This window comes from Neopsephotus bourkii, unplaced genomic scaffold, assembly GCF_033783945.1.
Source record: "Neopsephotus bourkii isolate Nb327-2 ecotype Australia unplaced genomic scaffold, CSIRO-AGI_Nbou_v1 NB_1655, whole genome shotgun sequence".
In the NCBI taxonomy this organism is placed as follows: domain Eukaryota; kingdom Metazoa; phylum Chordata; class Aves; order Psittaciformes; family Psittacidae; genus Neopsephotus; species Neopsephotus bourkii.
The window spans coordinates 6372380-6392886 of NW_026902129.1; the positions used below are offsets into that span (position 1 = coordinate 6372380).

Genomic DNA, 20507 nt, shown 5'->3' on the forward strand with positions numbered 1-20507 from the left:
GACCAAAATGCAACCAGGAAAAAATCATCTTGAATTCCGTACCTGCAGTCAGTTTCTTGGTCTGAATTTGCTGACTTCGGGAGTTTTTGTGGAAATGTTGGAAGTTCAGTCACTGAGGAATTTGATTCTGGGAGTGAAAGATCCTGTTCATTTACCCCAGGAAAGCTGCTGCAAGGGTGGGTGTTTTTTATACACTTCCTCTAAAGCATCTTATTATTAGAGAAATGGGATGTTCTCATTCACTGTGAAAATCCTGCAGTCTCATCTATAGCAGTTCTTCCATGAGTGTAGATGTTTAAATTTGGTTTTAGATAGTGTGAAAGAAAACAGGTGGGAAGGCAGTGGGCTGGATCTGCTTTGGCAGCCAGGGAGACAGTTTTCTGGTGGCTCTCTTAAAACCAGAATCAGTTTGTAGATTAACTAATCCCAGTAAAGAACAAAACATACGGGTGAGATGAATTAAGGCAGGTGTGTTACTTAATGCTGCCAGGTATGTTTGGTTTGGTTTTCTGTTGTTTTCACTTCTAAAGCATTATGTATAATTTCATTTCCCGTGTTATTATGTATCAAGTTGCATTTCATATTGAGAAGAGAAATATTTTAATTTTAGGAAATTGTTGATAGATTGGTGCACAGAGACGAGGAGAGAGAAAAGGGGATAAATATGGCTATTAGATAAAGAAACTGTGCTGTGTCAACTCAGCTGCATTTACCAGTGATTGAGGAACAGAACCTTGACATTCCCATATTAAAGCAAACCATGTCAATGCATGTTTAATGTGCAAGGATGAGAGCCTACTACTGCATGAGCACATGTTTCTTTGTCTTTGCAAGATTGCTGAGAAACTGCAGGTGAGAAATGACTGATGAGTTTGTCATCGGCTACACAAACCAAATGCCACCTCACCCAAGTGGTGCCACTGATGGGCTCGTGGAAGTGGCAGATGCTGCAGTACAGCTTGGCTGACTTCAGCTCTCCGACATGCATGAATGGTGTGTCAGCCAAACTGGCACAGAGAAACTCTTCTGAATTCTACTGGTCTTGACTGGCTTCTCCTCTGGGCTCACGGATCAATCAGCATGTCAGTTCACTGTTTCTTACAGTACACCACACATCTCCTGTCTTCATGTACTTGCATACCGATCACTGGCCCACGAGCTACATAATACTGTATTTACCTTCAGAATAAACACCTACTCTGATTCAGTCATTAACTCTTCAGAGACATTGAAACAGAAAGCTGCCCATGAAGCACAGACAAGATGGAGTTTCTCTAGGTGAATTCACATATCTGCTGGTTAAATGTTGTATTTCTTCCTCCAGAGCCTCAGTAGCTGAAATGCAGATATGTTTTTTAATTCTTTATGCATCATCTGACAATAATATGAACTGACTTTATCAGGTATGATGCCAAGAGGAATGAAAGTCAATTCTATGAGCAACAGATGGCCATGAATCTGTTGAATTTGGAAGGTAAATAGGCCCACTTAGGGTTTTTATAATTGTTATTCATTTATTTAGGAGACACATACCCCACATTCTCCCATATTTAGTCTGACAGGAAGATCTTTCATCAGAAATAACACCTAAACCAAGAATGAGAAACAATGTAAGATGATTCATTCATGTACTAGTTATGTTTTAAACATGAACACATTATAAAGCATTCCATTATTTTTTTAATGTTACTGAATCAGCCAACCACCACAATGTTGTGATCTGATCAGGTATGTTAGTTTGGTGTATAAGCTAACATGGGAGAATGCTTTTAAATGGCCACTGAGGGAATACTTTCATTTTTGTTTTGTTACAGGTTTTATTTTGGTAGATATTGTATTAGTCTATTATTATTATTAAGCAATAATTATGCACATTTTGCTGCATAAAGACCTTCTAAACAGACTTAAATAATTTATGTGATTTGCAAAGGCGTACAGAAAATTTTTAAATCAAATTCTTTTGCTGGCCATCATAGTTAACAATTTTTGCAAATACGCTTTTTTAATGCAATACAAAATGTTACAGTGCCCTGAGAAAGATTCTAGTTCTGAAAATACACATTTCTTTTAAGTGAAGTTTAATTATGGTTTCATGCTATTTTATTATTATTACTAATTATATTATACATCTATTATTTATATATGTTGCATATTATATATTATGTATTATTTATATTTATTATTTCTTACTTACAATTTATTTATTGTTATTGGTACTACAGCCTATAGTGATGTGGGCCAAAGCAAGATTAGAAAAGTTTGATTAATGTAACTAGCTACAAGGCTGACATGCACATGAATATCTTGGACTTTTCAAAACAGCTCTGATCCAGTTAGAAAGACAGATCTCTTTCTAACACATGAAATATTCATGATACCCTATGCTTTAAACACATGGACATTCTCTTAGTTTCAAAAGGTCCTGGCTTTCTGAAGTATTGTAAATATTACTGCATGTGGATGTTATATAAGGGCAAAAGATCTAGGCCAGATACATTAATATCGGAGCCCCTTACAAGAACTTTATAACTCTGCTTAGACCCACATACTGTCTGTTTCCATTAATGATTCCTCTCTAATCTACCTTACTAATCTTTTTCTGATTTTTAAGCTGTATGCTTAAAATTTAATTTAATAGTTTATTATTTATAATTAATATCTATTTTTATTTATATTTTAAATTATATTTGTATTTTAAATTTTTATTATTATTAATTTTTATTATTTATAATTAATATTTTAAAATTAATAGACTGGATCTGGTTTCATTAGAATCCTTTATTCTCTCATTGTCAGCACTGACACTGGTCATAGTCTCAGTTTTACAGCTTCTGTAGCTGTCTCCCAGAAGCACAGCAGAGGTAGTGAGCTTAGCTGGACTGTACTTCACTTCTGTGGTTGCTCTAGAAAATATGATTCTCCTGCAGTGTTACAGCTCCTAAGGTCTGGCCACAAACTTGGTGATAACTGGGTGATTTTGTATTTGGTTGTGCTCGCTTTTATTGCAACAGTTCTCTTTGATGCCATCTCTTTAGCTTTGAAAAGGCACAGACAATTAACCAAAATCCCTAAGGTACTTTTACAGATAGCCAAGCAGTGGTCGGAAGTGATCAAGTGTTTGTGAGGGGAATGTGTTAGGTTTTGCATTTACAGAAGTGAGCCTGCCGTCACTGTTACTCATTGCCAGATTAAGGTAACCAGCTGCACTAAGTAACTTTGCCAGCTCCAGAGCTAAGGCAAAGGCAAATAATGCTCTAGACTGTTGACAGGAAGCAGTAGACCTGTGTCCAGAAAAGGTGGTCATAAAACTTGTATGAATAGCACACAGTGACAGAAATCCGTGAAAAGTCCATGAAAACGAGTAATACATCTGTTTGCCCTTTGGAAACCAGCTGTTTCCCTGGAAAGGCTGACATTTCTCTTTCCTACCTTATCACATATATACAAAGCCATGGCAGACAGTCTCAGAAAATCCTTTCTGGAGCTTGGACAGCCCTGCTGTATCTGAAGTGTCTAAGTAATGCTATGACCAAAATGCCAGGTGACAGGGTTTGACTATTTTTTCCTTAATCCTTGTTTTATTTAGTTATGCAGCCAGAAGGAAGCTGATGCTGGTTGGAGGTACGGCACTCTGTCTCCTGCCTGGTGTTGAACCATGTCCTCAGCGTTTCAATGCAGGCAGCTAAAATTTCAGTTCTATTTTTGTCCAAAAAATAATCATAGCCAAGCCAAAACACCAGCAGTCTCTTTGAAAGAGAAGGTAAAGCAATAGTTGAGGAAGACAAGAGCATTTTTTTCAGTCTTAGGATTTCAGGAAAACTAAATTGAAAGCCTGAAGGTTCAAGAATCTTCTCAATAAGCAAACACAAGTCAGGAGCATTCAATGGAAAATACTATTTAAAATGGAAAAGGTCCTGCAAACAGAAGAAATGTAGAGCAATTAACTATAGAAGAAATGTAGAGCAATTAACTACACCATTACACCTGCGGCATGATTTGTTACGAGCTGCAGATGGATTTAGCAGCTCAAAAGGCTGATCACTTAATTTCTTTGACTCATGATCCAATAGGCAGAAATTCAGCAACCTGAGATTCGTTCTAACTTGCATGACAACGGCTGCAAGAAAAGTGGCAAAGGCTGTCACATCATTTTCATCTGTTGTTGTTTCATCTAGCATAAACAGATGGGATTTTAAACTTCCTGCATTGCGGTCCTGTCAGCAAGGAGTTATAGGAAATAAACACATTTTCTATCGCTCTGCTGCTTGAAAAGGCAGTATTTTTTAACTTGGAGTACAACATCCTCCTTTACTGTTAATCAGCTTTGTTGCATGAAGCAGTTGATCTGCCTTCTATGTTAAATTACTAGGAACCATATCTTTCCAACACCAACCCACAGGTTTTGTCTGCTTATGTCTTAATTGTGGATGATTTGGTTTTTGTTTTCCCCAAGCATGGAATGAACTTTGTACAATACATTACAGAGAAAACAACGTAGATCCATGATAGCTTTTTTGTGTTGTATGGATGAAATACATAATGACTCCATGTACTTGCCTTTTGACTTTACTCGTAAATCACTTTTACCTCTCAATCACTGTTAGCAACTAGCATGTTTCACTAGAATTAACTGCTCATACACCTTCTTGAGATGCTTTCTAGCATGTCTTAATAATACTTTCATCTATCTTTTTAAAGTGAAGCAGTGTGTGTATATAATCTATGTATTACTAGGATTTTTGATAGCAGTTTGTTGGATTTTGTCTGACCTGATTAAAAGATAGTATCTTGACATCATCACATGAACAATAACTAAAGAAAAAGAAGGCTACAGAAGGAACAAAATAAACCTGTGTGAAACAACAGGTCTGAAATTACTGCACTTAATTCTTTTTAATTTAGCATTTCCATTTAAATTGAAGTTCCATCTATACTTGTAGGAAATTTCCTTCTCTGCAAAGTTAATTTGATTTAATCACTCTGGTTATACCTACATGAACATACCACACTGTTCTCAGCTTCTCCTCCTTTTTCCAAACATGTAAAATTCCTGCTTTCCACAGAGCACTTCTGGCACAGTAAATCCATCATTATGGCTGGAAGCTCCCTAGGACTTCTTTGCATCTGACTTTCATAGAAATACCCAGTCCACTTTGTCTCAAGAGAGTTTTCATGGTCATTGTAAGTTGTCAGCTTTATGGACTAGTTCATTCTGAGGGTATTTTAACTTAAGTGACCATATGCTTACCAGTCCTTCTGGAGTGCTAGAGCTCTAACACCTGGACTCCAAGTAGTAACAGAAGAGAGAGCTCTACAGTTAATGCAAAGCATGTGAAAACTTCTTCAGCTACTCAGACAAACTCTCTCCTTTGCTAGCATGCAGCCAGCAAAAATGTGTTTGACAGAATTGTTCTAATTTGGAATGCCCCAAGTGAGGCATACGAGCCCAAAGATGGGCACGCATTGATTTCTGCTTTAAGATGGACGACTACCTGCAGCAACTGCTTCTGCCACAATTAGGACATTCCAGGGTGGTGTTTGCTCCCAGTGGCTGACAGCTCCTACCAAGGAACTTAACTAGAAATCTGAATGTATAGCTTAGGCATTTCACCTCAGATACACCTTATGAGATCTAATTTAACAGATAGACACACAGCCTTTTGATGGAAGCTCTAGCTTGTATCTGGGCTGATTTGTGCCTGAGACACAGCATTGCACAAGTTGTAGGAATATAACACACCGAACACTGCTTACGTTAGCACCCAGCAAACACAGGCAGAGGAACGGTGGTTGTGTTGCACAGTGTATTGCTGTCCGTCTTCAGGATTGTTTCTGCAATTGCTGTGAAACTGCCAGTGCATTATCGTCCGTGTGACAGCACACAGCTTGGGCTGTCAGCGATGGTGGAGCTACTGATGTGCTCTAACGTCGATTTCCTCTCTTCTTGTTCTTCTTCCAGAAATATGGAATCTGTAGAAGGGAGAAGCATGGGGCACTGCTATAAGATTTTCTCCATTCTTGATCTCTTAGAGATTGTTTTAGTCTTCACAGTCTCTAAAATCTTTTTATGTGTCAAGGAAGTGGCCAAGGCATTCTGAATATTTAGAGTTTGTCTTATAGAAGCTGCATTACTTATTGGCAAAAATAACTAATATGCTTTCCTGACAGACAGCTGAGGTATAAGCAGAATGTGTCATAAGGGCAGTAGAAAAGGATGGAAAAGTATATGTCTGATGATTTTAACTGTAAGAAGGTTAAAAAGCCAAAGATTTGCACACCTATCTCAGGGCAAAATGGTGTGCAGATATTAACAGGCAAACGCTGCTAACCAAGAGAAATGGTTCTGCCTGCCTGAAGAGAGAAAACACAGATAGGCATAAGGCTTACAGCATTGATGGTTTCTGTAAATGTGCTTTGTGTGTCATTAGTGTCTTTTTTCCCATGCCATTTTAAGCACTGTAATTGAACATAGCCGGGGAACAAAAGTCTGCTGCTGTTCCTGAGAATCCCAGATAAGCACCAGTGAATCCCTTACCAGGGTATTGCATGCGATTCAAACACTGGGGTGTTTTCCCAGGATTCTAATCAGCATTCGGTTTGTTGTCTGCATACTTGAAGTTACTCCCAAAGCTGTAGATAGTCTGGCTGCTTTCAGAGTCCTCTGTTGGAAAATCCCAGCTCTTAAACTTGTTTGCCAGCTGTGTTGCAGCAACCAGCCAACCTTCCCTACCATGATGAAGAAAACAAACAGTGAGCAGAATAAAAGGTGATCCCGAGGGTCATAAAGAAGTGTGAAAGTAAAATGCATTACAGAAAGTGAGCTGGAATGAGAATGCTGCAGTCCAGTTTCCCTGTAATGCTGGCCTGGAACAAGTTCAGTAACAAGGCAGAGTGAGAAACATTGGAGGTTTTTTTACATCTAACAGACTACTGCATTTCTTGCCTGTAGCAGAGGATAACAGCAGAAGGTGAGATTACTGAAATATTCCACTTGGAAGTTCACTGTGTCACAAGTGGTGTTCTGCTGTAAAAGTAGTAATAAAAAAAGGGGCATGATTTGTGAGATGAAAGTGGGAAAGATTTCCTTTGTATTTTTAGTATTGTGTATATAGAATGGTAGGATGGAAAATCCTCAGTCCCGGTGCAGAATCTATGTGTCGTGCAACCACTAGATTAAAAAAAACCCACAAACATATGAATTAATATATATATAAATTATACATGTCTGTTAATTATATTAATAGATATTTTACATACTGCCAGTATGCCTGGCCTGTGTGTCCTGCAGTGTCCTTTGTGTGGCTAGGTTCTTGGACAGCCATGGAGAACCATAGCTATATGTGTTCCACATGTTTGCAGCATCGCACTGTAGCTGAATTTGGAAGGAGCCCTTGGAGTTACGTGGTCGACTTTCCTACTCAAAGTGTGGCCAGCCTCACAGTTAGATCCACTTCTGAGCTGCACATTGCTCAGAGCAACTCCTCTGTGTGAGTGCTTACTGTCTTCCTGGCTGGAGATTCCACAGCCTGTCTGGGCGACCTGCTCCAGCACATCCTCATCCTCACAGTGAAAACTTATGTTCTCTGCATCAAATAGGAATTTCCCTTGATCCAGCCTATGTTCATTGTCTCTTGTGCTTTGATAATTTCTACATTGAGTCTGGCTCTGTCTTCTCTCCAGTTACTACTTAGGTTGTTGAAGATAGTAATTAGATCTCTCCATAGCCTTCTCCCAGCTAATGAACTGAATTCCCACAGGTTCTTCTGTATGTCATATGGATTAGAACCCCAGTTGGTTTGATGAACCTTTGCTGAACTCACTCCATTTTGCCACTGTTTTTCTCCTACTGGGGAGCCCAGAAGGAGATACATTGCTCCTTTTTTTTTTCCAGTGGCCTGAGCTTACAAACTCCTATTTGACTCCAGACAGCTGGAAAGCTCCCTTGTATTTCCAACATACAAAGATTGATAGAGTATCTGCCCTTAAGATTTATAAACAAAGATAGACTCATTGATGGTGTGAGCTAAAAGTGTTCTACTTACTTCTTTGAAGATATAGTCAGGAAAGTGCATGAATACACGTTTGGGGAAAAGTCATGTTGGTGTGCTAGGGTCACACTGCCTGAGTGAGCCAGTCTGTATCCATTCCAAGTCTTAAAGCTGCAGGTTGATACAGAAACACATCTGTAATAAGACGTTTGCATCAGGGAAGGTCTAAATTCTTCTTTTTTCACAGGACTTCAAATCCTTATAGGTGGATATAGTCATGCCCATGGGCTCCCCTTTCTGAGTTGTGTTTTCCTCAATCTTTCGCTTGTAAGACATTCTACCTATTCTTTGCTGCTCTTGCACCTTTACTGTGGCAGTTCCATAATGAAGGCTGTCAAGCAGCTTCTGTAGCTCTCTAGTTACTTAAGAGCATATTTTCCAGCCAGTCTTACGGAGACCTAAAACTGAAATTGTTGACCTAGTTAATGCAATGTCCACAGTGAAAGGTTTGGGCAAAGAAAGACCTAATGATCTCTTGAGATATGGTTCACCTGTAAACCTCTATGTATTCCATTTTATCTCTGTCTTAAAAAGGTGAAGCAAAATGCAAAACTGGAGGGACTTTCAAGGAAGTTACTAATCTTTGCTGTATGAAAAGACTGATGGGGAGACTGAGTGAAATACATAGTACTTTTAGAGGAATTAGGGCTAGGGAAAATTGGGAATTTTTATAAGCAGAGTACTTGTCCATAAAGTATGTTTTAGCTGTTGGGAATGGTAGCTCAAAAGCTTATTGTATCTGCCGTACTCAAGCATAACAACTTTCTATTTAGTGTCCTATTAATACTTAAAGGATATTTGGTATGTGGATTTCCTTATACAGTATCTTCTATGTGGTTATTGCAATACAAGAGTAAGTCTTCAGCCATAAAGCCCTCAAAAGAAGGGGTTCATGTTGGGAATTGCTTCATGGACACTTTTGTTAAACTATCACTTATACAGGTGATTACATACTAGATACTTGAGTGCCCTTTTAAATTCTAGCTGATGACCATGCACTGCAGTGCTGGTGATGCTACCTGGTTTCAGTCAGGCTTTCAGTGCACAACAAAGCACATGTGCATACCTAGGCGCCTTCCCACATTTGAAACGTGTCATATGTTCATAACATAGCTACATGCTAATAAAAAGCCATGTATGCACAAGTCATTCTTGTGTTTCATAGCCACAGTGTAGCTGACTAAACAGAGTACTGATAGATCAAGAGGATATACCCTCGATTCCCTAGAAAATGCAAGTGCATCGCTGTATGTGTTGTTTAACATGGCATGTTTAGCATGGCAAACCTGTATCTGAGGTGCCGTTCAGAATAGAAGCAGTGTCATTTTCCTGTCTCTCTAAATTTCAGTATCCATGAAAACATGCCCTAAACGAATGCTTCTTTATTCATTCCTTGATCTCTGAAGTAATGACACAAGCTTCTCTAGTAACTCATAGTACTATGAAGACTGAACAGAGAATCCTTAGTGCCATTTGTGGGGTTTAGAGCATTTGAATAAAGTTTTTGAAGTGTGATTTGCTTTGCCTTTTGTACCCAGGAACACTAGGGACCAAATCCTGTGTGCTTCTTTATTTTTCTGTTCCAGAAAAGATTAATATTACAAGCTCTAATTCCCATAGTGTGGTGGCATGGGGTCCTTCCACATTTCCCATGAGCACTGCTTTACATTCCACATGCCAGAACACTGCTTAACATTCCACATGCCAGAAGCAGGAATATGATTTGTAAAAATACCGAGGGTAGAACAAAGGATCACTCTTATTCTGATCTGTGAAAGTGAGTATGTGCTAGGGGTTTACTAACGTCAGCAAGAGTTAAATGCATGCTTATGAGTTAACCAAGAAAATATTTGTCCTTGCTGAACTGGGAGCTGTGTGGAAAAAAGGAAGAGATTATACCCAACCCGTTGAGACTAGTTCTCTATGGTATAACACGTCTTGCTTTGAAGAAAGAAGATGTAAGATACAACCTGAGTGCCTCACAGCCTCCTTTAGAGCATGTATGTAAGTGTAACTTTAAAGCAAAAGCTATCCTCTTCTGATTTTAACAGCCTTACCAGTGGCTGAAGCAACAAAATAAGGAAATAAGAAAAAGACTGAAATTGTGTTTTTTAACATTAATTTATAAAAATGCTCATTTCTTCCTTATTTTTTCCTGTATTCTTCCAGAATTTATTTTAAAGTTGAAGAAATACAAATATTGCCTCTTTCAGAGTTTGTCATTAACGTGCTTTTTTAGTAGACTACATTTCTGTGTGAAACAGAGGTTCCAAAAAGTGAAGTATGTGCTTAAATACTGTCTGCTCAAGAGATTCTTTATATCTCAGGTTAAAAAAAGATGAGGTCATCTTCATCTGCAAATATACAATGTTTATCAAAATGTGTTGCTGCTTGGTTGCAATATTGCTTTGTTCTGACCACTAGATGGTGGAAGTGTCTGCAAGTACGTATGTCTGCATGCGAATGGAATCGCAGAATCACAGAATGGTTTGGGTGGGAATAATGACACAATTATAAATGCTGTTTTCCTGACCAACAGATATTTCCTGGACTGATTCTCTCGGACATTAAGCCTGCCAAAAGAATGAAGTTCAAGACAGTCTGCTACCTGCTTGTTCAGCTCATGCACTGTCGGAAGATGTTCAAAGCAGAGATCCCTTTCTCCAATGTCATGACGTGTGAGGATGATGATAAGGTAATCCATGTGAGCTCTTCAGTCATCTGTTCCAGGGCCACATTCAGCAGACCTGCTCTGAGAATGTATGGGGTGACCTGACCAAATGACAGAGAAGTTTCTGATGTTCCTGCTGAAGCTAGGGCTGTCTCATGCCCACAGCCTTCTCACAATACAGGCAGAACTTAACAGTCCTCAGATTTGGAGCTCTTCTTGAACAATCCAGCACAGGTAGCCTATGTTGCTTCTATTAAGGGCTTCCTTCACAGGAATTAGCTTCTGTTCTGTTCCTGCAGTTTCCTAGAGCTGATCTTTTTCATCATGAGTCCATCACAGTCTGAAACTGGTAGCAGCAAATGCAAGATAACAGAATAATTTGATATCTCAAGATGGTTTTCTAAAAGCTAGAAGGCAGGCGATAAGCTAAAAACCTTCTTTGTTCCTAATACAAATCCTAAATACAAAACTCCGTAGTACAAATAAGAATAGTGCTTTCGTGTATTGGCTTGTAATGCCATAACTCAAAATTGCCAGTAGGCTGGTTTACTTCCTTTTCTATGTGTGGATCTACCCCAAAATAGATGGAGAAAATACTTTTGACGAGTTTCTCATTTCACTTTCTTGGCCAGCAGGTGGCAATGTTACATAGGTCACTCCACCTGTGCTCCAGAGCAGCGCATGGGTGTATTGCAACAGGCACTCTAGATGTATTACTAGACTGATTGCTCCCCCTTTTGTTGTTTGGATTAATTAAAGTAGTATACGTTCATGGAAGATCCAGTTTAAACCTCGCTTTCAGAAAGCATTCCAGTTTCTGTATTTTGGATTTTGCATGGCCTCGTGTTTGTTCTGTGGGAAAAAGGGAGGAAAGTACATCAGTTCCTTTAAGATGCAGTTTCAGTGAAGACTTTCCAAAACTCCTTATTTTATGTTGAATTTTTCCATGTACTAGGCCTCCAGTTGTGAATCAGTACTGTTGTTTGAGTATTTGGACAAAGTGACCCCTACGTTCCTTGAAGCATATGCAATATTTTGCAATGTGTCTTACGTATATGTATGTATAAATATGGTAGTTCACATAGAAAATCCTGATATGGGTGTTTTAGGGATCTGATGAAGATTTTCTCATGTCAGAACATTTACAATGAAGTTCTGCAATGCCATCTTTAACTGAAACCGTTTTCTGAGCTTTTGTACCGAACACATAACATTTATTGTGGCGCATGATACATGATTTTAGTGTAAATACACTGTTTTGCAATGCAGGGTTGCTTCAGAGATATCAGTCCTCACATCATGTAAAACAAGCTGTGGCTATAAAGGCTTTGAAGCTAGCGCATTACTGCAGCATGTATTTATTTAATTGTTGAGAAATATAAATACTGGGTCTTGATCACATATAAGACCTAATATAATGTAAGTCTGCTTTTTGAAATAATAATAGAGATAAGAATAAGGAACCTAGTGAAAATAAGTGTATGTAAGCAACAGCTATTTCTATTGAACACAGTAACTTTAACGCTATTTTAAATTGGCAGAATAATTGAATTTATTTCACAGAAATATTAGAATGTTTCATGTATCAGAATAACTCCCATCGTCTGCCCTCATTCCAGATCTTAAAGAAGAGAAGCATTTCAGGGTTTTTTTAATGCTGTTTTGCTCACCCCTATTATTATGCTGTGGGTATAAATTTGGGTTATAAAAAATCCCCAAAGATGTACTTTCTGCTGCACCTTAAGCAACACATATGCTAACTAGTTGTTTTTAAAGAGCAAAATTGGATATTCCTAACAATATTCCTGAAAGCACTCAGTTTCCCCACAAACGTATGGGACAAATGTCTTCTGCAAGAGAACAATTTTATCTCCATTTAGAAACATTTGGAATAGTTGCTTGGCTGGCAATTGAAGATTTTTATTATGGCTAACAGAAACCAGAAGACCAGATTTGAAAGCTCTAATCTGTGTATGTCCACAGGATTATTTTTCATGTTTAAACATTTAGTTCTTACACCACGGGCAACTTCACAAGTAATGGGATCTGATAGTTTGAAGAAAAATGTCTTAAGTAGCCTCGTAATTGGTTAATGCTGGTATAACCTGCTCTCTACCTATAAAGCCAGCAAAGCAGAACTTGGAAGGTTATTTTATCTTTGCTAAGGTCCATTCTCCTTCATAATCAATAAACTAAGGTGTCAGTCAGCAGTTAACCCTTCCCACTGTTCATAAGTATTCAGGTATAATTTACATTATAACATAAGCTATGTAAGTTAATGAACTGCTGTAGTTCATTATTTGTTCACTAATGAGGCTCTCATGAGAACTTTTTGTGGAATAAAACGGGAAACTGCCATTCCTGCAGAATTACTTAAATAGCAATCACCACCTCCTTTTACCATCTGGCTTTAAAGGATATTTTGTAGTATAGCTTTGAAAGAGTGGGCTATTAAGTACTGACTGCTCTGAAGAGAGAAATCTGATGTACTTCTGTAACAGCTTGCTGACACTCTACTGATTATATCCTGAGCCAGTGTTGTCCTTATCCCTGAGCAGACTTGTCATTCATTTCACATCGGTTTGAATTGTCTTCCTGAACTCTGCAGATGTTAGACAAAAAAAAGTACTCCTTTAGCTGTATAAAAATAGTACAACTTGTCTGAGTTTGGTTGTCAAAACTCTTCTGGGAAGTCAGGCTTGACTTCTTTTGAGGTGAAAAGGATATTGTGCGCACATGTTAGCATAGTGTGCTAACCATTAGGTGACTGGTTTTTCTTGTACAAGATCGGCCTATATCTTTCTCATTCTATGTTTAAGACATACTGCATCTACAAGAGTATTTGGGGAAGGCCGTAAGGCTTTCAGTGTGCTGGGGCATGGGCAGTCATAGTATAGATCTAGCTGTAATGGTTTAGATCGTAGAGTCAGAGAATCATAGAATGGTTTGGGTTGGAAGGGACCTTCAAAGCTCATCTTAGTTCAACCCTTTGCACTGAGCAGGGACATACTCAATTAGATCAGGTTGCTCAGAGCTACATCCAGCCTGGCCTTGAGTGTCTCCACATCACAGTGCCTTCGTCTGAAGTTTACCACCAGTGTGGCTGAGAAGCTGCTCACCATCTTCTAAGTGCTCTCTGTGAAGAGCAAGACATTGTGAAGTCCCTTTCAGATACTCTCTGTGATAAATCTTTTGCACTGCGAAGGAGTGATCATCCTGTCAGTTGTGCTGTCTCAGCCATGGAGGAATTAACCCCAATTAGGCACAGGTTAGCTCTGATAATTTATTGGAGTGCTCCATCTGGATCTGCGAGTGCAATTAAGGCATACCCAAGAGGTCTTAACAAGAGAGCCACTTGGCTAGGTTAAGAATAGGAACACTTGAGATTTCAGACCCTCTGAAGTCACACATGGTCTTTGTGCAAGAGGGTAAAGAAATTTACCTCTTCAAAATGCATATTCTTACCTAGGCAGTCTTGGACAGTCAGACTTTTTGTGTCATGAAGAGCCTGATTGTCTTGTCCTCGCGGTGTCCATGTCTTCAATTAGAAGAAGGATACTCTGATTATTTTTCTAGGTAAAGTCACACTGCTGTGGATGAAACTGATTATTTGCTCAGTGGCAGGGAAGTGTTAGGGCAGTATATGAAGAGAATTTCTGTGGATAAGGATTGAAATCCTGGAATGCAGTGAGCAATTTCTCCTTGGTTTTAGTGAGATTGGGATTTCAGCTAAGGTGTTTTCAAAAGATGGCAAACACATGGAGATAGTTGCTCTGCTTAAGGAGTTCCTCATCCTGGCTGCGAGCTTGAGCTAATACGAACAGCAATGAAAACCTGTAACATTAAAATCTGTGCTTCTTTCTTCATCTGTGCTGCAGAGGAGAGCACTAAGGACAGCCTCTGAAAAACTCAGGAATCGTTCCTCTTTTTCTACCAATGTTGTCTACAACACTCCAGGAACTCGAGTGAACAGATACATCAGCCGCTTGATAGAGGCCCGGCAAACTGAGTCTGAGATGGCTGACTTGAACTTCTTCACCCTGAAGTACAAGCAAATTGAGCGTGAAAATAAAGTAAGGGGGCTTACAATGATCTTTTACTGATTTCACTGACCAGGAGCCAACTAGCACTGGTTTGTTGTTTGGTTATACACAATACTGAAACTCTACTCGCTATCTTTAAATAATCGTCTGGACTGTCTCTCAGTTAAGAGGGTGACATCATCTCCACCTTCTATAGAAGCATGTAGAGGGGATAAAAAGAGCTATCAGTATCGCTTTTACTAATTGAGATCCTTCCACATAAAGTTACACATCCTGTGTTTTGGCCCTCCTTTTGCTTCTCCAGACTGCCTGACCTGTGTCACTGGTTTAATGCTGTCTCATGGCCATGTGGCTGCCTACTAACTCATCTGCTCTGGAGAAGCATTAATGACAGGAGGATGCTTCCCTCTGCATAAGTAGCCTGATAAGTATTGATCCCATCAATCCTAGAAAATGTAAAAAACAATCTTACATCTCTGTGCAAGGTTGTGATCTTACGCCAGTGTGACTTTGCTGAAAGCAATGGGCTTACTCCAGACTTACTACCATGCATAAAACCTAACAAAGTAGAGCTGTCCCTACCTTGCATGGGTTTTGTTTGTAAATCCAAGTTGTTTTAGCTGGGAAAAAATAAAAGCCTTTGGTTTATGTTTTTGAAAAAGCAAAAGGGATTTTGGATTAATTTGGCAGTAGCATTTATTTTTCCACTCTAAGTCACTTTGTAGTCTAAGACTTCGTGCCACTGCTGTTTCAAGTCAGAAGGCTGTGTGCCAGATTGGACTCTGTTTTTTAAAGGTCTTGGGAATTAACCTTGGTTTCAAGTTTCCACAGTGATTTATTATCTACTGGTAATTGTTTTCTTTCAAAATAAGAAAGTCTTTTGGTCCAAATGAGATTGAAATTTTGATCTTTCTGAGAAAAGACCCATGTTTCCACCCCTGGAAAGTGTTCTGTTGTAAGGATTGAGGCTTAGTGGAATCAGGGCAGTAACTACCCAAAACTGAGCTTGTGGCTCTCATTAGCAGCTGCCTCCAGCCCACTGGTTAGTGTCCTGTCCTGAGCAGCTGTTGCTGTTTAAACCCAGCTGGCAACTTGAGGACCAGGTAGCTCACTCCCCTCAGTCAAATGGGGAGGAGAATTGGAAAAGAAAGGTAAATTCCATGGGTTGAGATAAGAACAGTTCAATAACTAAAATCAGGTACAATCTTGTAATAATAATAAAAAGAAGAGGTAACAAAAAGAGAGTGAAAACTCAGAGAAAAAACAACAATAAGCAGCAGTGATGCACACTACAATTGCTCACCATCCTCTGATGGATATCCAGCCCAACCTGAGCAGCGATCAGTCCCTTCCAGCCAGTTCCCCTCACTTTCTATACTGGGCATGATGTGCCGTGGTATGGAATACCTCTTTAGCTAGTCTGGGTCAGGGGTCCTGTCTCTGCTGCCTCCTGACTTCTTATGCCCCTTCTCACTGCAGAGTATGAGACCAAAAAGTCCTTGGTTGGGGTAAGCGTTACTTAGCAACAACTAAAACATCAGTGTGTTATTAGCGTAGTTCTCAGACTGAAGCCAAAATACAGCACTGCTCCAGCTGCTAGGAACAAAATTATCTCAGTGAAATCCAGGTTGGTAGTTAAGGTGGCAGGACACCTTGAGGACAGCACCAAAGGGGTTTTGGCTTTTTTTTGTGATGTATCAGTGGAGTGCCACCTCCTTGTTCAAAATGGGTGAATCTTTTTTGCTCCAAACAGTGAACTTATGTCTGAGCATAACCCAGATTTAGTAGTTACAGGGTGAAAACTAAACTGCTAGGCCAACAGGAGCAGCTGAAACTGAAGTCTGTCAAGGAAAACATTGTATAGACACACGCCTGGTTTGTGCGTGTGTGCGTGTGTGCGTGTGCGTGTGTGTGTGTGTGTGTGAATTAAGCAATGATTATTTGTATGTTTGTAAAAAGGGTAGGGACTTGTTTTACTTCAGGCTATAGTTCTTTCCTACTGAGAATGTAAAACCTGGGTGGCTGGGTGTGTATAAAATGCTCACTGTCTTTGTTTCTTCCTTTCTTTAACAGTACCACCAGCTTCAGGATGAGTATTTTACCAGTGCTGTAGTTCTCTCACTAATTCTAGCTGCCTTATTTGGCCTTGTCTACCTTCTGATAATACCACAGTAAGTTTCTGTCTTTTCCTATTACAATTCAAAGTGGAACATCTTCAAGCATCCGGTCAAGGTCAAAAAGTTAATGTCTTTGAAATGGGAATTAGCACCCAGGGTTGCTGTCTTTTCAAATACGAGATTCCCTGTTGGTATACCCTCAGTCTAACCATTCGCTCTTCTATTTGTCCAAAGGAGGCACATTTTGCTATCTTACTTTAAAACATTTTCCCCCTTCTTTTCTGGGAATAAGGAGATGCACTTAGGAAAAAATCCCCACTGAAATCTTCCACACTTACTCAAAGCATTTCTGCACTACAGTTGTGCTGGCTTTGGACAAGGTACTTCAGGTATTAATAACCACATAGATAAAAATATACAGAGCTTAATGGGAACTAAGCACTGAAGTATTAGTCCAGGTTTTCAGCCCAAATTTAGAGCCTGCATTGAGGTTTTGGGTAATGATGCTATCACTACACGAGCTGCATGGCTTGGCTACTCCCGTGTGAGTTGCAGTCAGGCCTTGATTGCATTAAAGCAGGTATAACCATATACTCATGATGGATTTGGGGGGTGTCTGGTGCCTACTGTTGAGTGATACAGTTTAGTGATTAATTCAGATGTTGTCAATTCTGCGTGAATGCTTACTAAATAAAAAATGAATTAGACTTCACTTTCAAATCTAGGGGTGATAAGAAGTAGATACAGTTGTGTTCAAGATTTAAAAATGTTTAGTAATAAGCTTCTTCAGGTGAGAATATGAAAACATTTAAAATCAGCTTCACTCACTTTCACTAATTAGGGTTTATTAGGAATAAAACTGGGCACAGCACAATGCTTTTGAAAATCACATTATAATTTCTGGTCTTTTCTACTCACAAATCCTGTCAGAATAATACTTACTCCTATATTCTGTTATTTCTAATAGCAAGTTTGAGAAACACCATTTTTAATTTAACAGTAGTAATTATTATTTAAATTTGCTATATAATACGTTTCATCTGAAGAATTCAAAGTCACTTATAAAAATAATCTGATTTCCAGACTAACCACCTTTGCTGACTAATTGGAGCAGAGTTAAGAACTCCTTCACCTACTTCTAAAGTAAAGCCCAGCTGCAGTACATGGCAATTTAGAACAAGGAGAGACAAAATTCATTAGTGTAGTTGAAACTAAAATGAATTTATAAGAATCATACGGTACTGTAGTTGGTAACTTTTCCAAAAAGTACTGTCACTTAAAAAACAGCTGGACAGAGATTGAATTTAAGCTCTGATGTGACAGACACACAAATTCCAGCAGAATATGACCACTGAAGGCCATGAAGATGGGCTGGTTCATCACTGTGTTAATTATAAAAGCCACCCATAGTGTGTGAATAATAAGTCAGTAGTCTTAAACAATGTCTGTTGGTGGTAGCTTCATACTACCAAATTACTAGTCATCTTGGGCTCATCCCTTGCACTTGCACAGATGGAACCATGAGCTAGACTAAAACTTGGGAAGTATTGCAAATTTTCCCATCTCCACAGAACTTGGAGCTTTATGTTACTTTTCAGATTGCCAAAGTGGTTGTAAGTATGACAAGAATGCAAAAGACAAGTTTAATGTGTTACTGTAATGGGAGTAGTGATAGTAACAGTGTTTGACACATAATCACAATATTTCAAGGAGGACATTCAAAATCTAGAGACAATAAAATGTTGTATGAAAGCCAGTTGCTGCATAAATACACACAAAGCAATGGTCTCAGTATTCTCACAATTCCTATGATCATCTGAGTGAAACAGCTTCTTAATTAAAAAGGTATTTTATGTCCCCAGATGGAGTTGGCTAAAGTAAGGCTACGTTCCTGTCAACCTAAGCTGTCCAGTTCCGGAGGCATACATGCAGTGTAGCCACTCAAAGCCCTGATTATGAACTTTCCTGGTGTCTTCTGCTGGGTTTATTTTTAAAAAACAACGTGGCCCTTTGTTACTTGTGGCAACCCAAATCTCTGCCAGGGTCCCATGCAGCACTAGTGTCAGTTCACGGCTGTTGCTGCCATAGAAGACACTGTTTCAGTCATGTCCCCTGCATTATTTTCTATCATACTACCATTCTGAATGCAAGCCAGTTCTCTAAAAGCACAAGAGAGCATGGGGACCACTAATACTTGTATTCAGAATCCACACTGACACTAACTAGAGTCATCTCGCTATTCTGGATATACATACTATACCACAACATTTTACCTGCTTGTGTGTTGGTGGGAATTGTTACATGAATTTTAAATCAAAGCCAAATACGGAGAAATTCTACAGCAAAACAATTGCACTCTTCTACTGTTAGAAACCCTGTTTGGCAATCTTTCCCCAGTGGTGGTCAAGGTGCATATATACCTGCAGCCATGGATCACATCTTCTGAACTGGCTGGGGTGTTCTTACAAGACTAGAAAAGGTGTGAAGATCATGTTACGCTCCTTTCATGTGGTCCTGGTTCCATGGCTGGCTTGGGGCCGGGCTGTCCCTGAGCATAAATCAAAGCACCAGCACTGGTGGACTTATTTTTTGCCAACTTGCTGACATCCATAAAGTACTATTCCTATAGCACAGGTTTTCTGGAGGAGAGATGTTCTTGGTCTTCTCCTCTCTCCTCAGGAAGAACAAGCCTATTTGGAAAGATCAAAAGAGGGAAGATTAAGAATTAAAATAATGATTGCAGCATCTTTGTGAAGAATAAGATTTGTCTATTGAGGACGACTCATAAGGGGGGAGTTGCTCTGTTTCATTAGAAGAAGGGATCACAGTGTAGTCTGGTTTTATTTGATCTGATAAGTGACTTGACTGATTTCTCAATCTCTGAGAAGGAAAGATCAGAAGGGGAAAGCATCTGGTAACTTACACAGCTGCCAAGGACAGGTAATTGGGTTACACCAGTTACCATGCTGAATATTCTGCGTTAGCCTACAGTTAGAAAGCGTCTCTCCTGATACACTGTATAGTTGAATCTTTGAGGTGCTTTGATCTCCTTGCTGAGGTCAGAGTGAGCACTATGTACAAAAGCATTTACTGATTTCTTATTCTTGAGAGCAGTTCATTTCACTGTCAAGTTTCCTCTGCAGCAGTATTACAGGAAGGGTGGGGGAGAGATCGTCACCATTCATCCGAAACACCATTTCAGAAGGACCCTGTGCTGTTTGTTCTCACCTTGTACTGACTGCATTGCTTTACTTCTGCTGTGTTTTGATTCTAGGAGTACCATAGTTCTTGTTCTCCTGGTGTTCTGCATATGCTTCCTAGTGGCTTGTATTATGTACCTACATGTCACACGAGTACAAGTAAGTGATTTAAGATTTTATGGCTATTCTTCCTTTTGGTGGCTATGCTTGCTTTGTTGTTTGGAATATGAAGCCATCAGCACATGTTTCACAGATTCAGAGTCTGAAATTACGTGCTTTTCAAGTTCATTTTTAAGTAATGTATCGAGCACTTCAAAGCCAATATGGTTCACCTGAAAGTAGACTTTTCACATTAGCAATCATTAGAGCAGTGCCGTTAATGCTATCCTTTTTGTCTTTTTTGCTATGTTTTCCCTGAACCACCTACC

At 39.3% G+C, this 20507-nt stretch overlaps 1 protein-coding gene across 1 annotated transcript in view; it reads left to right on the top strand.

Moving 5' to 3' along the window:
• Positions 1-20507, top strand: part of ADCY1 (adenylate cyclase 1) — a 142673-nt gene that overhangs the window by 96340 nt on the left and 25826 nt on the right. Inside the window, exons 8-11 of the mRNA XM_061375002.1 lie at positions 10588-10743; positions 14598-14792; positions 16836-16933; positions 20154-20238. Coding sequence (XP_061230986.1) covers positions 10588-10743; positions 14598-14792; positions 16836-16933; positions 20154-20238 — 534 coding nt within the window. The remainder of the gene's footprint in view (positions 1-10587; positions 10744-14597; positions 14793-16835; positions 16934-20153; positions 20239-20507) is intronic.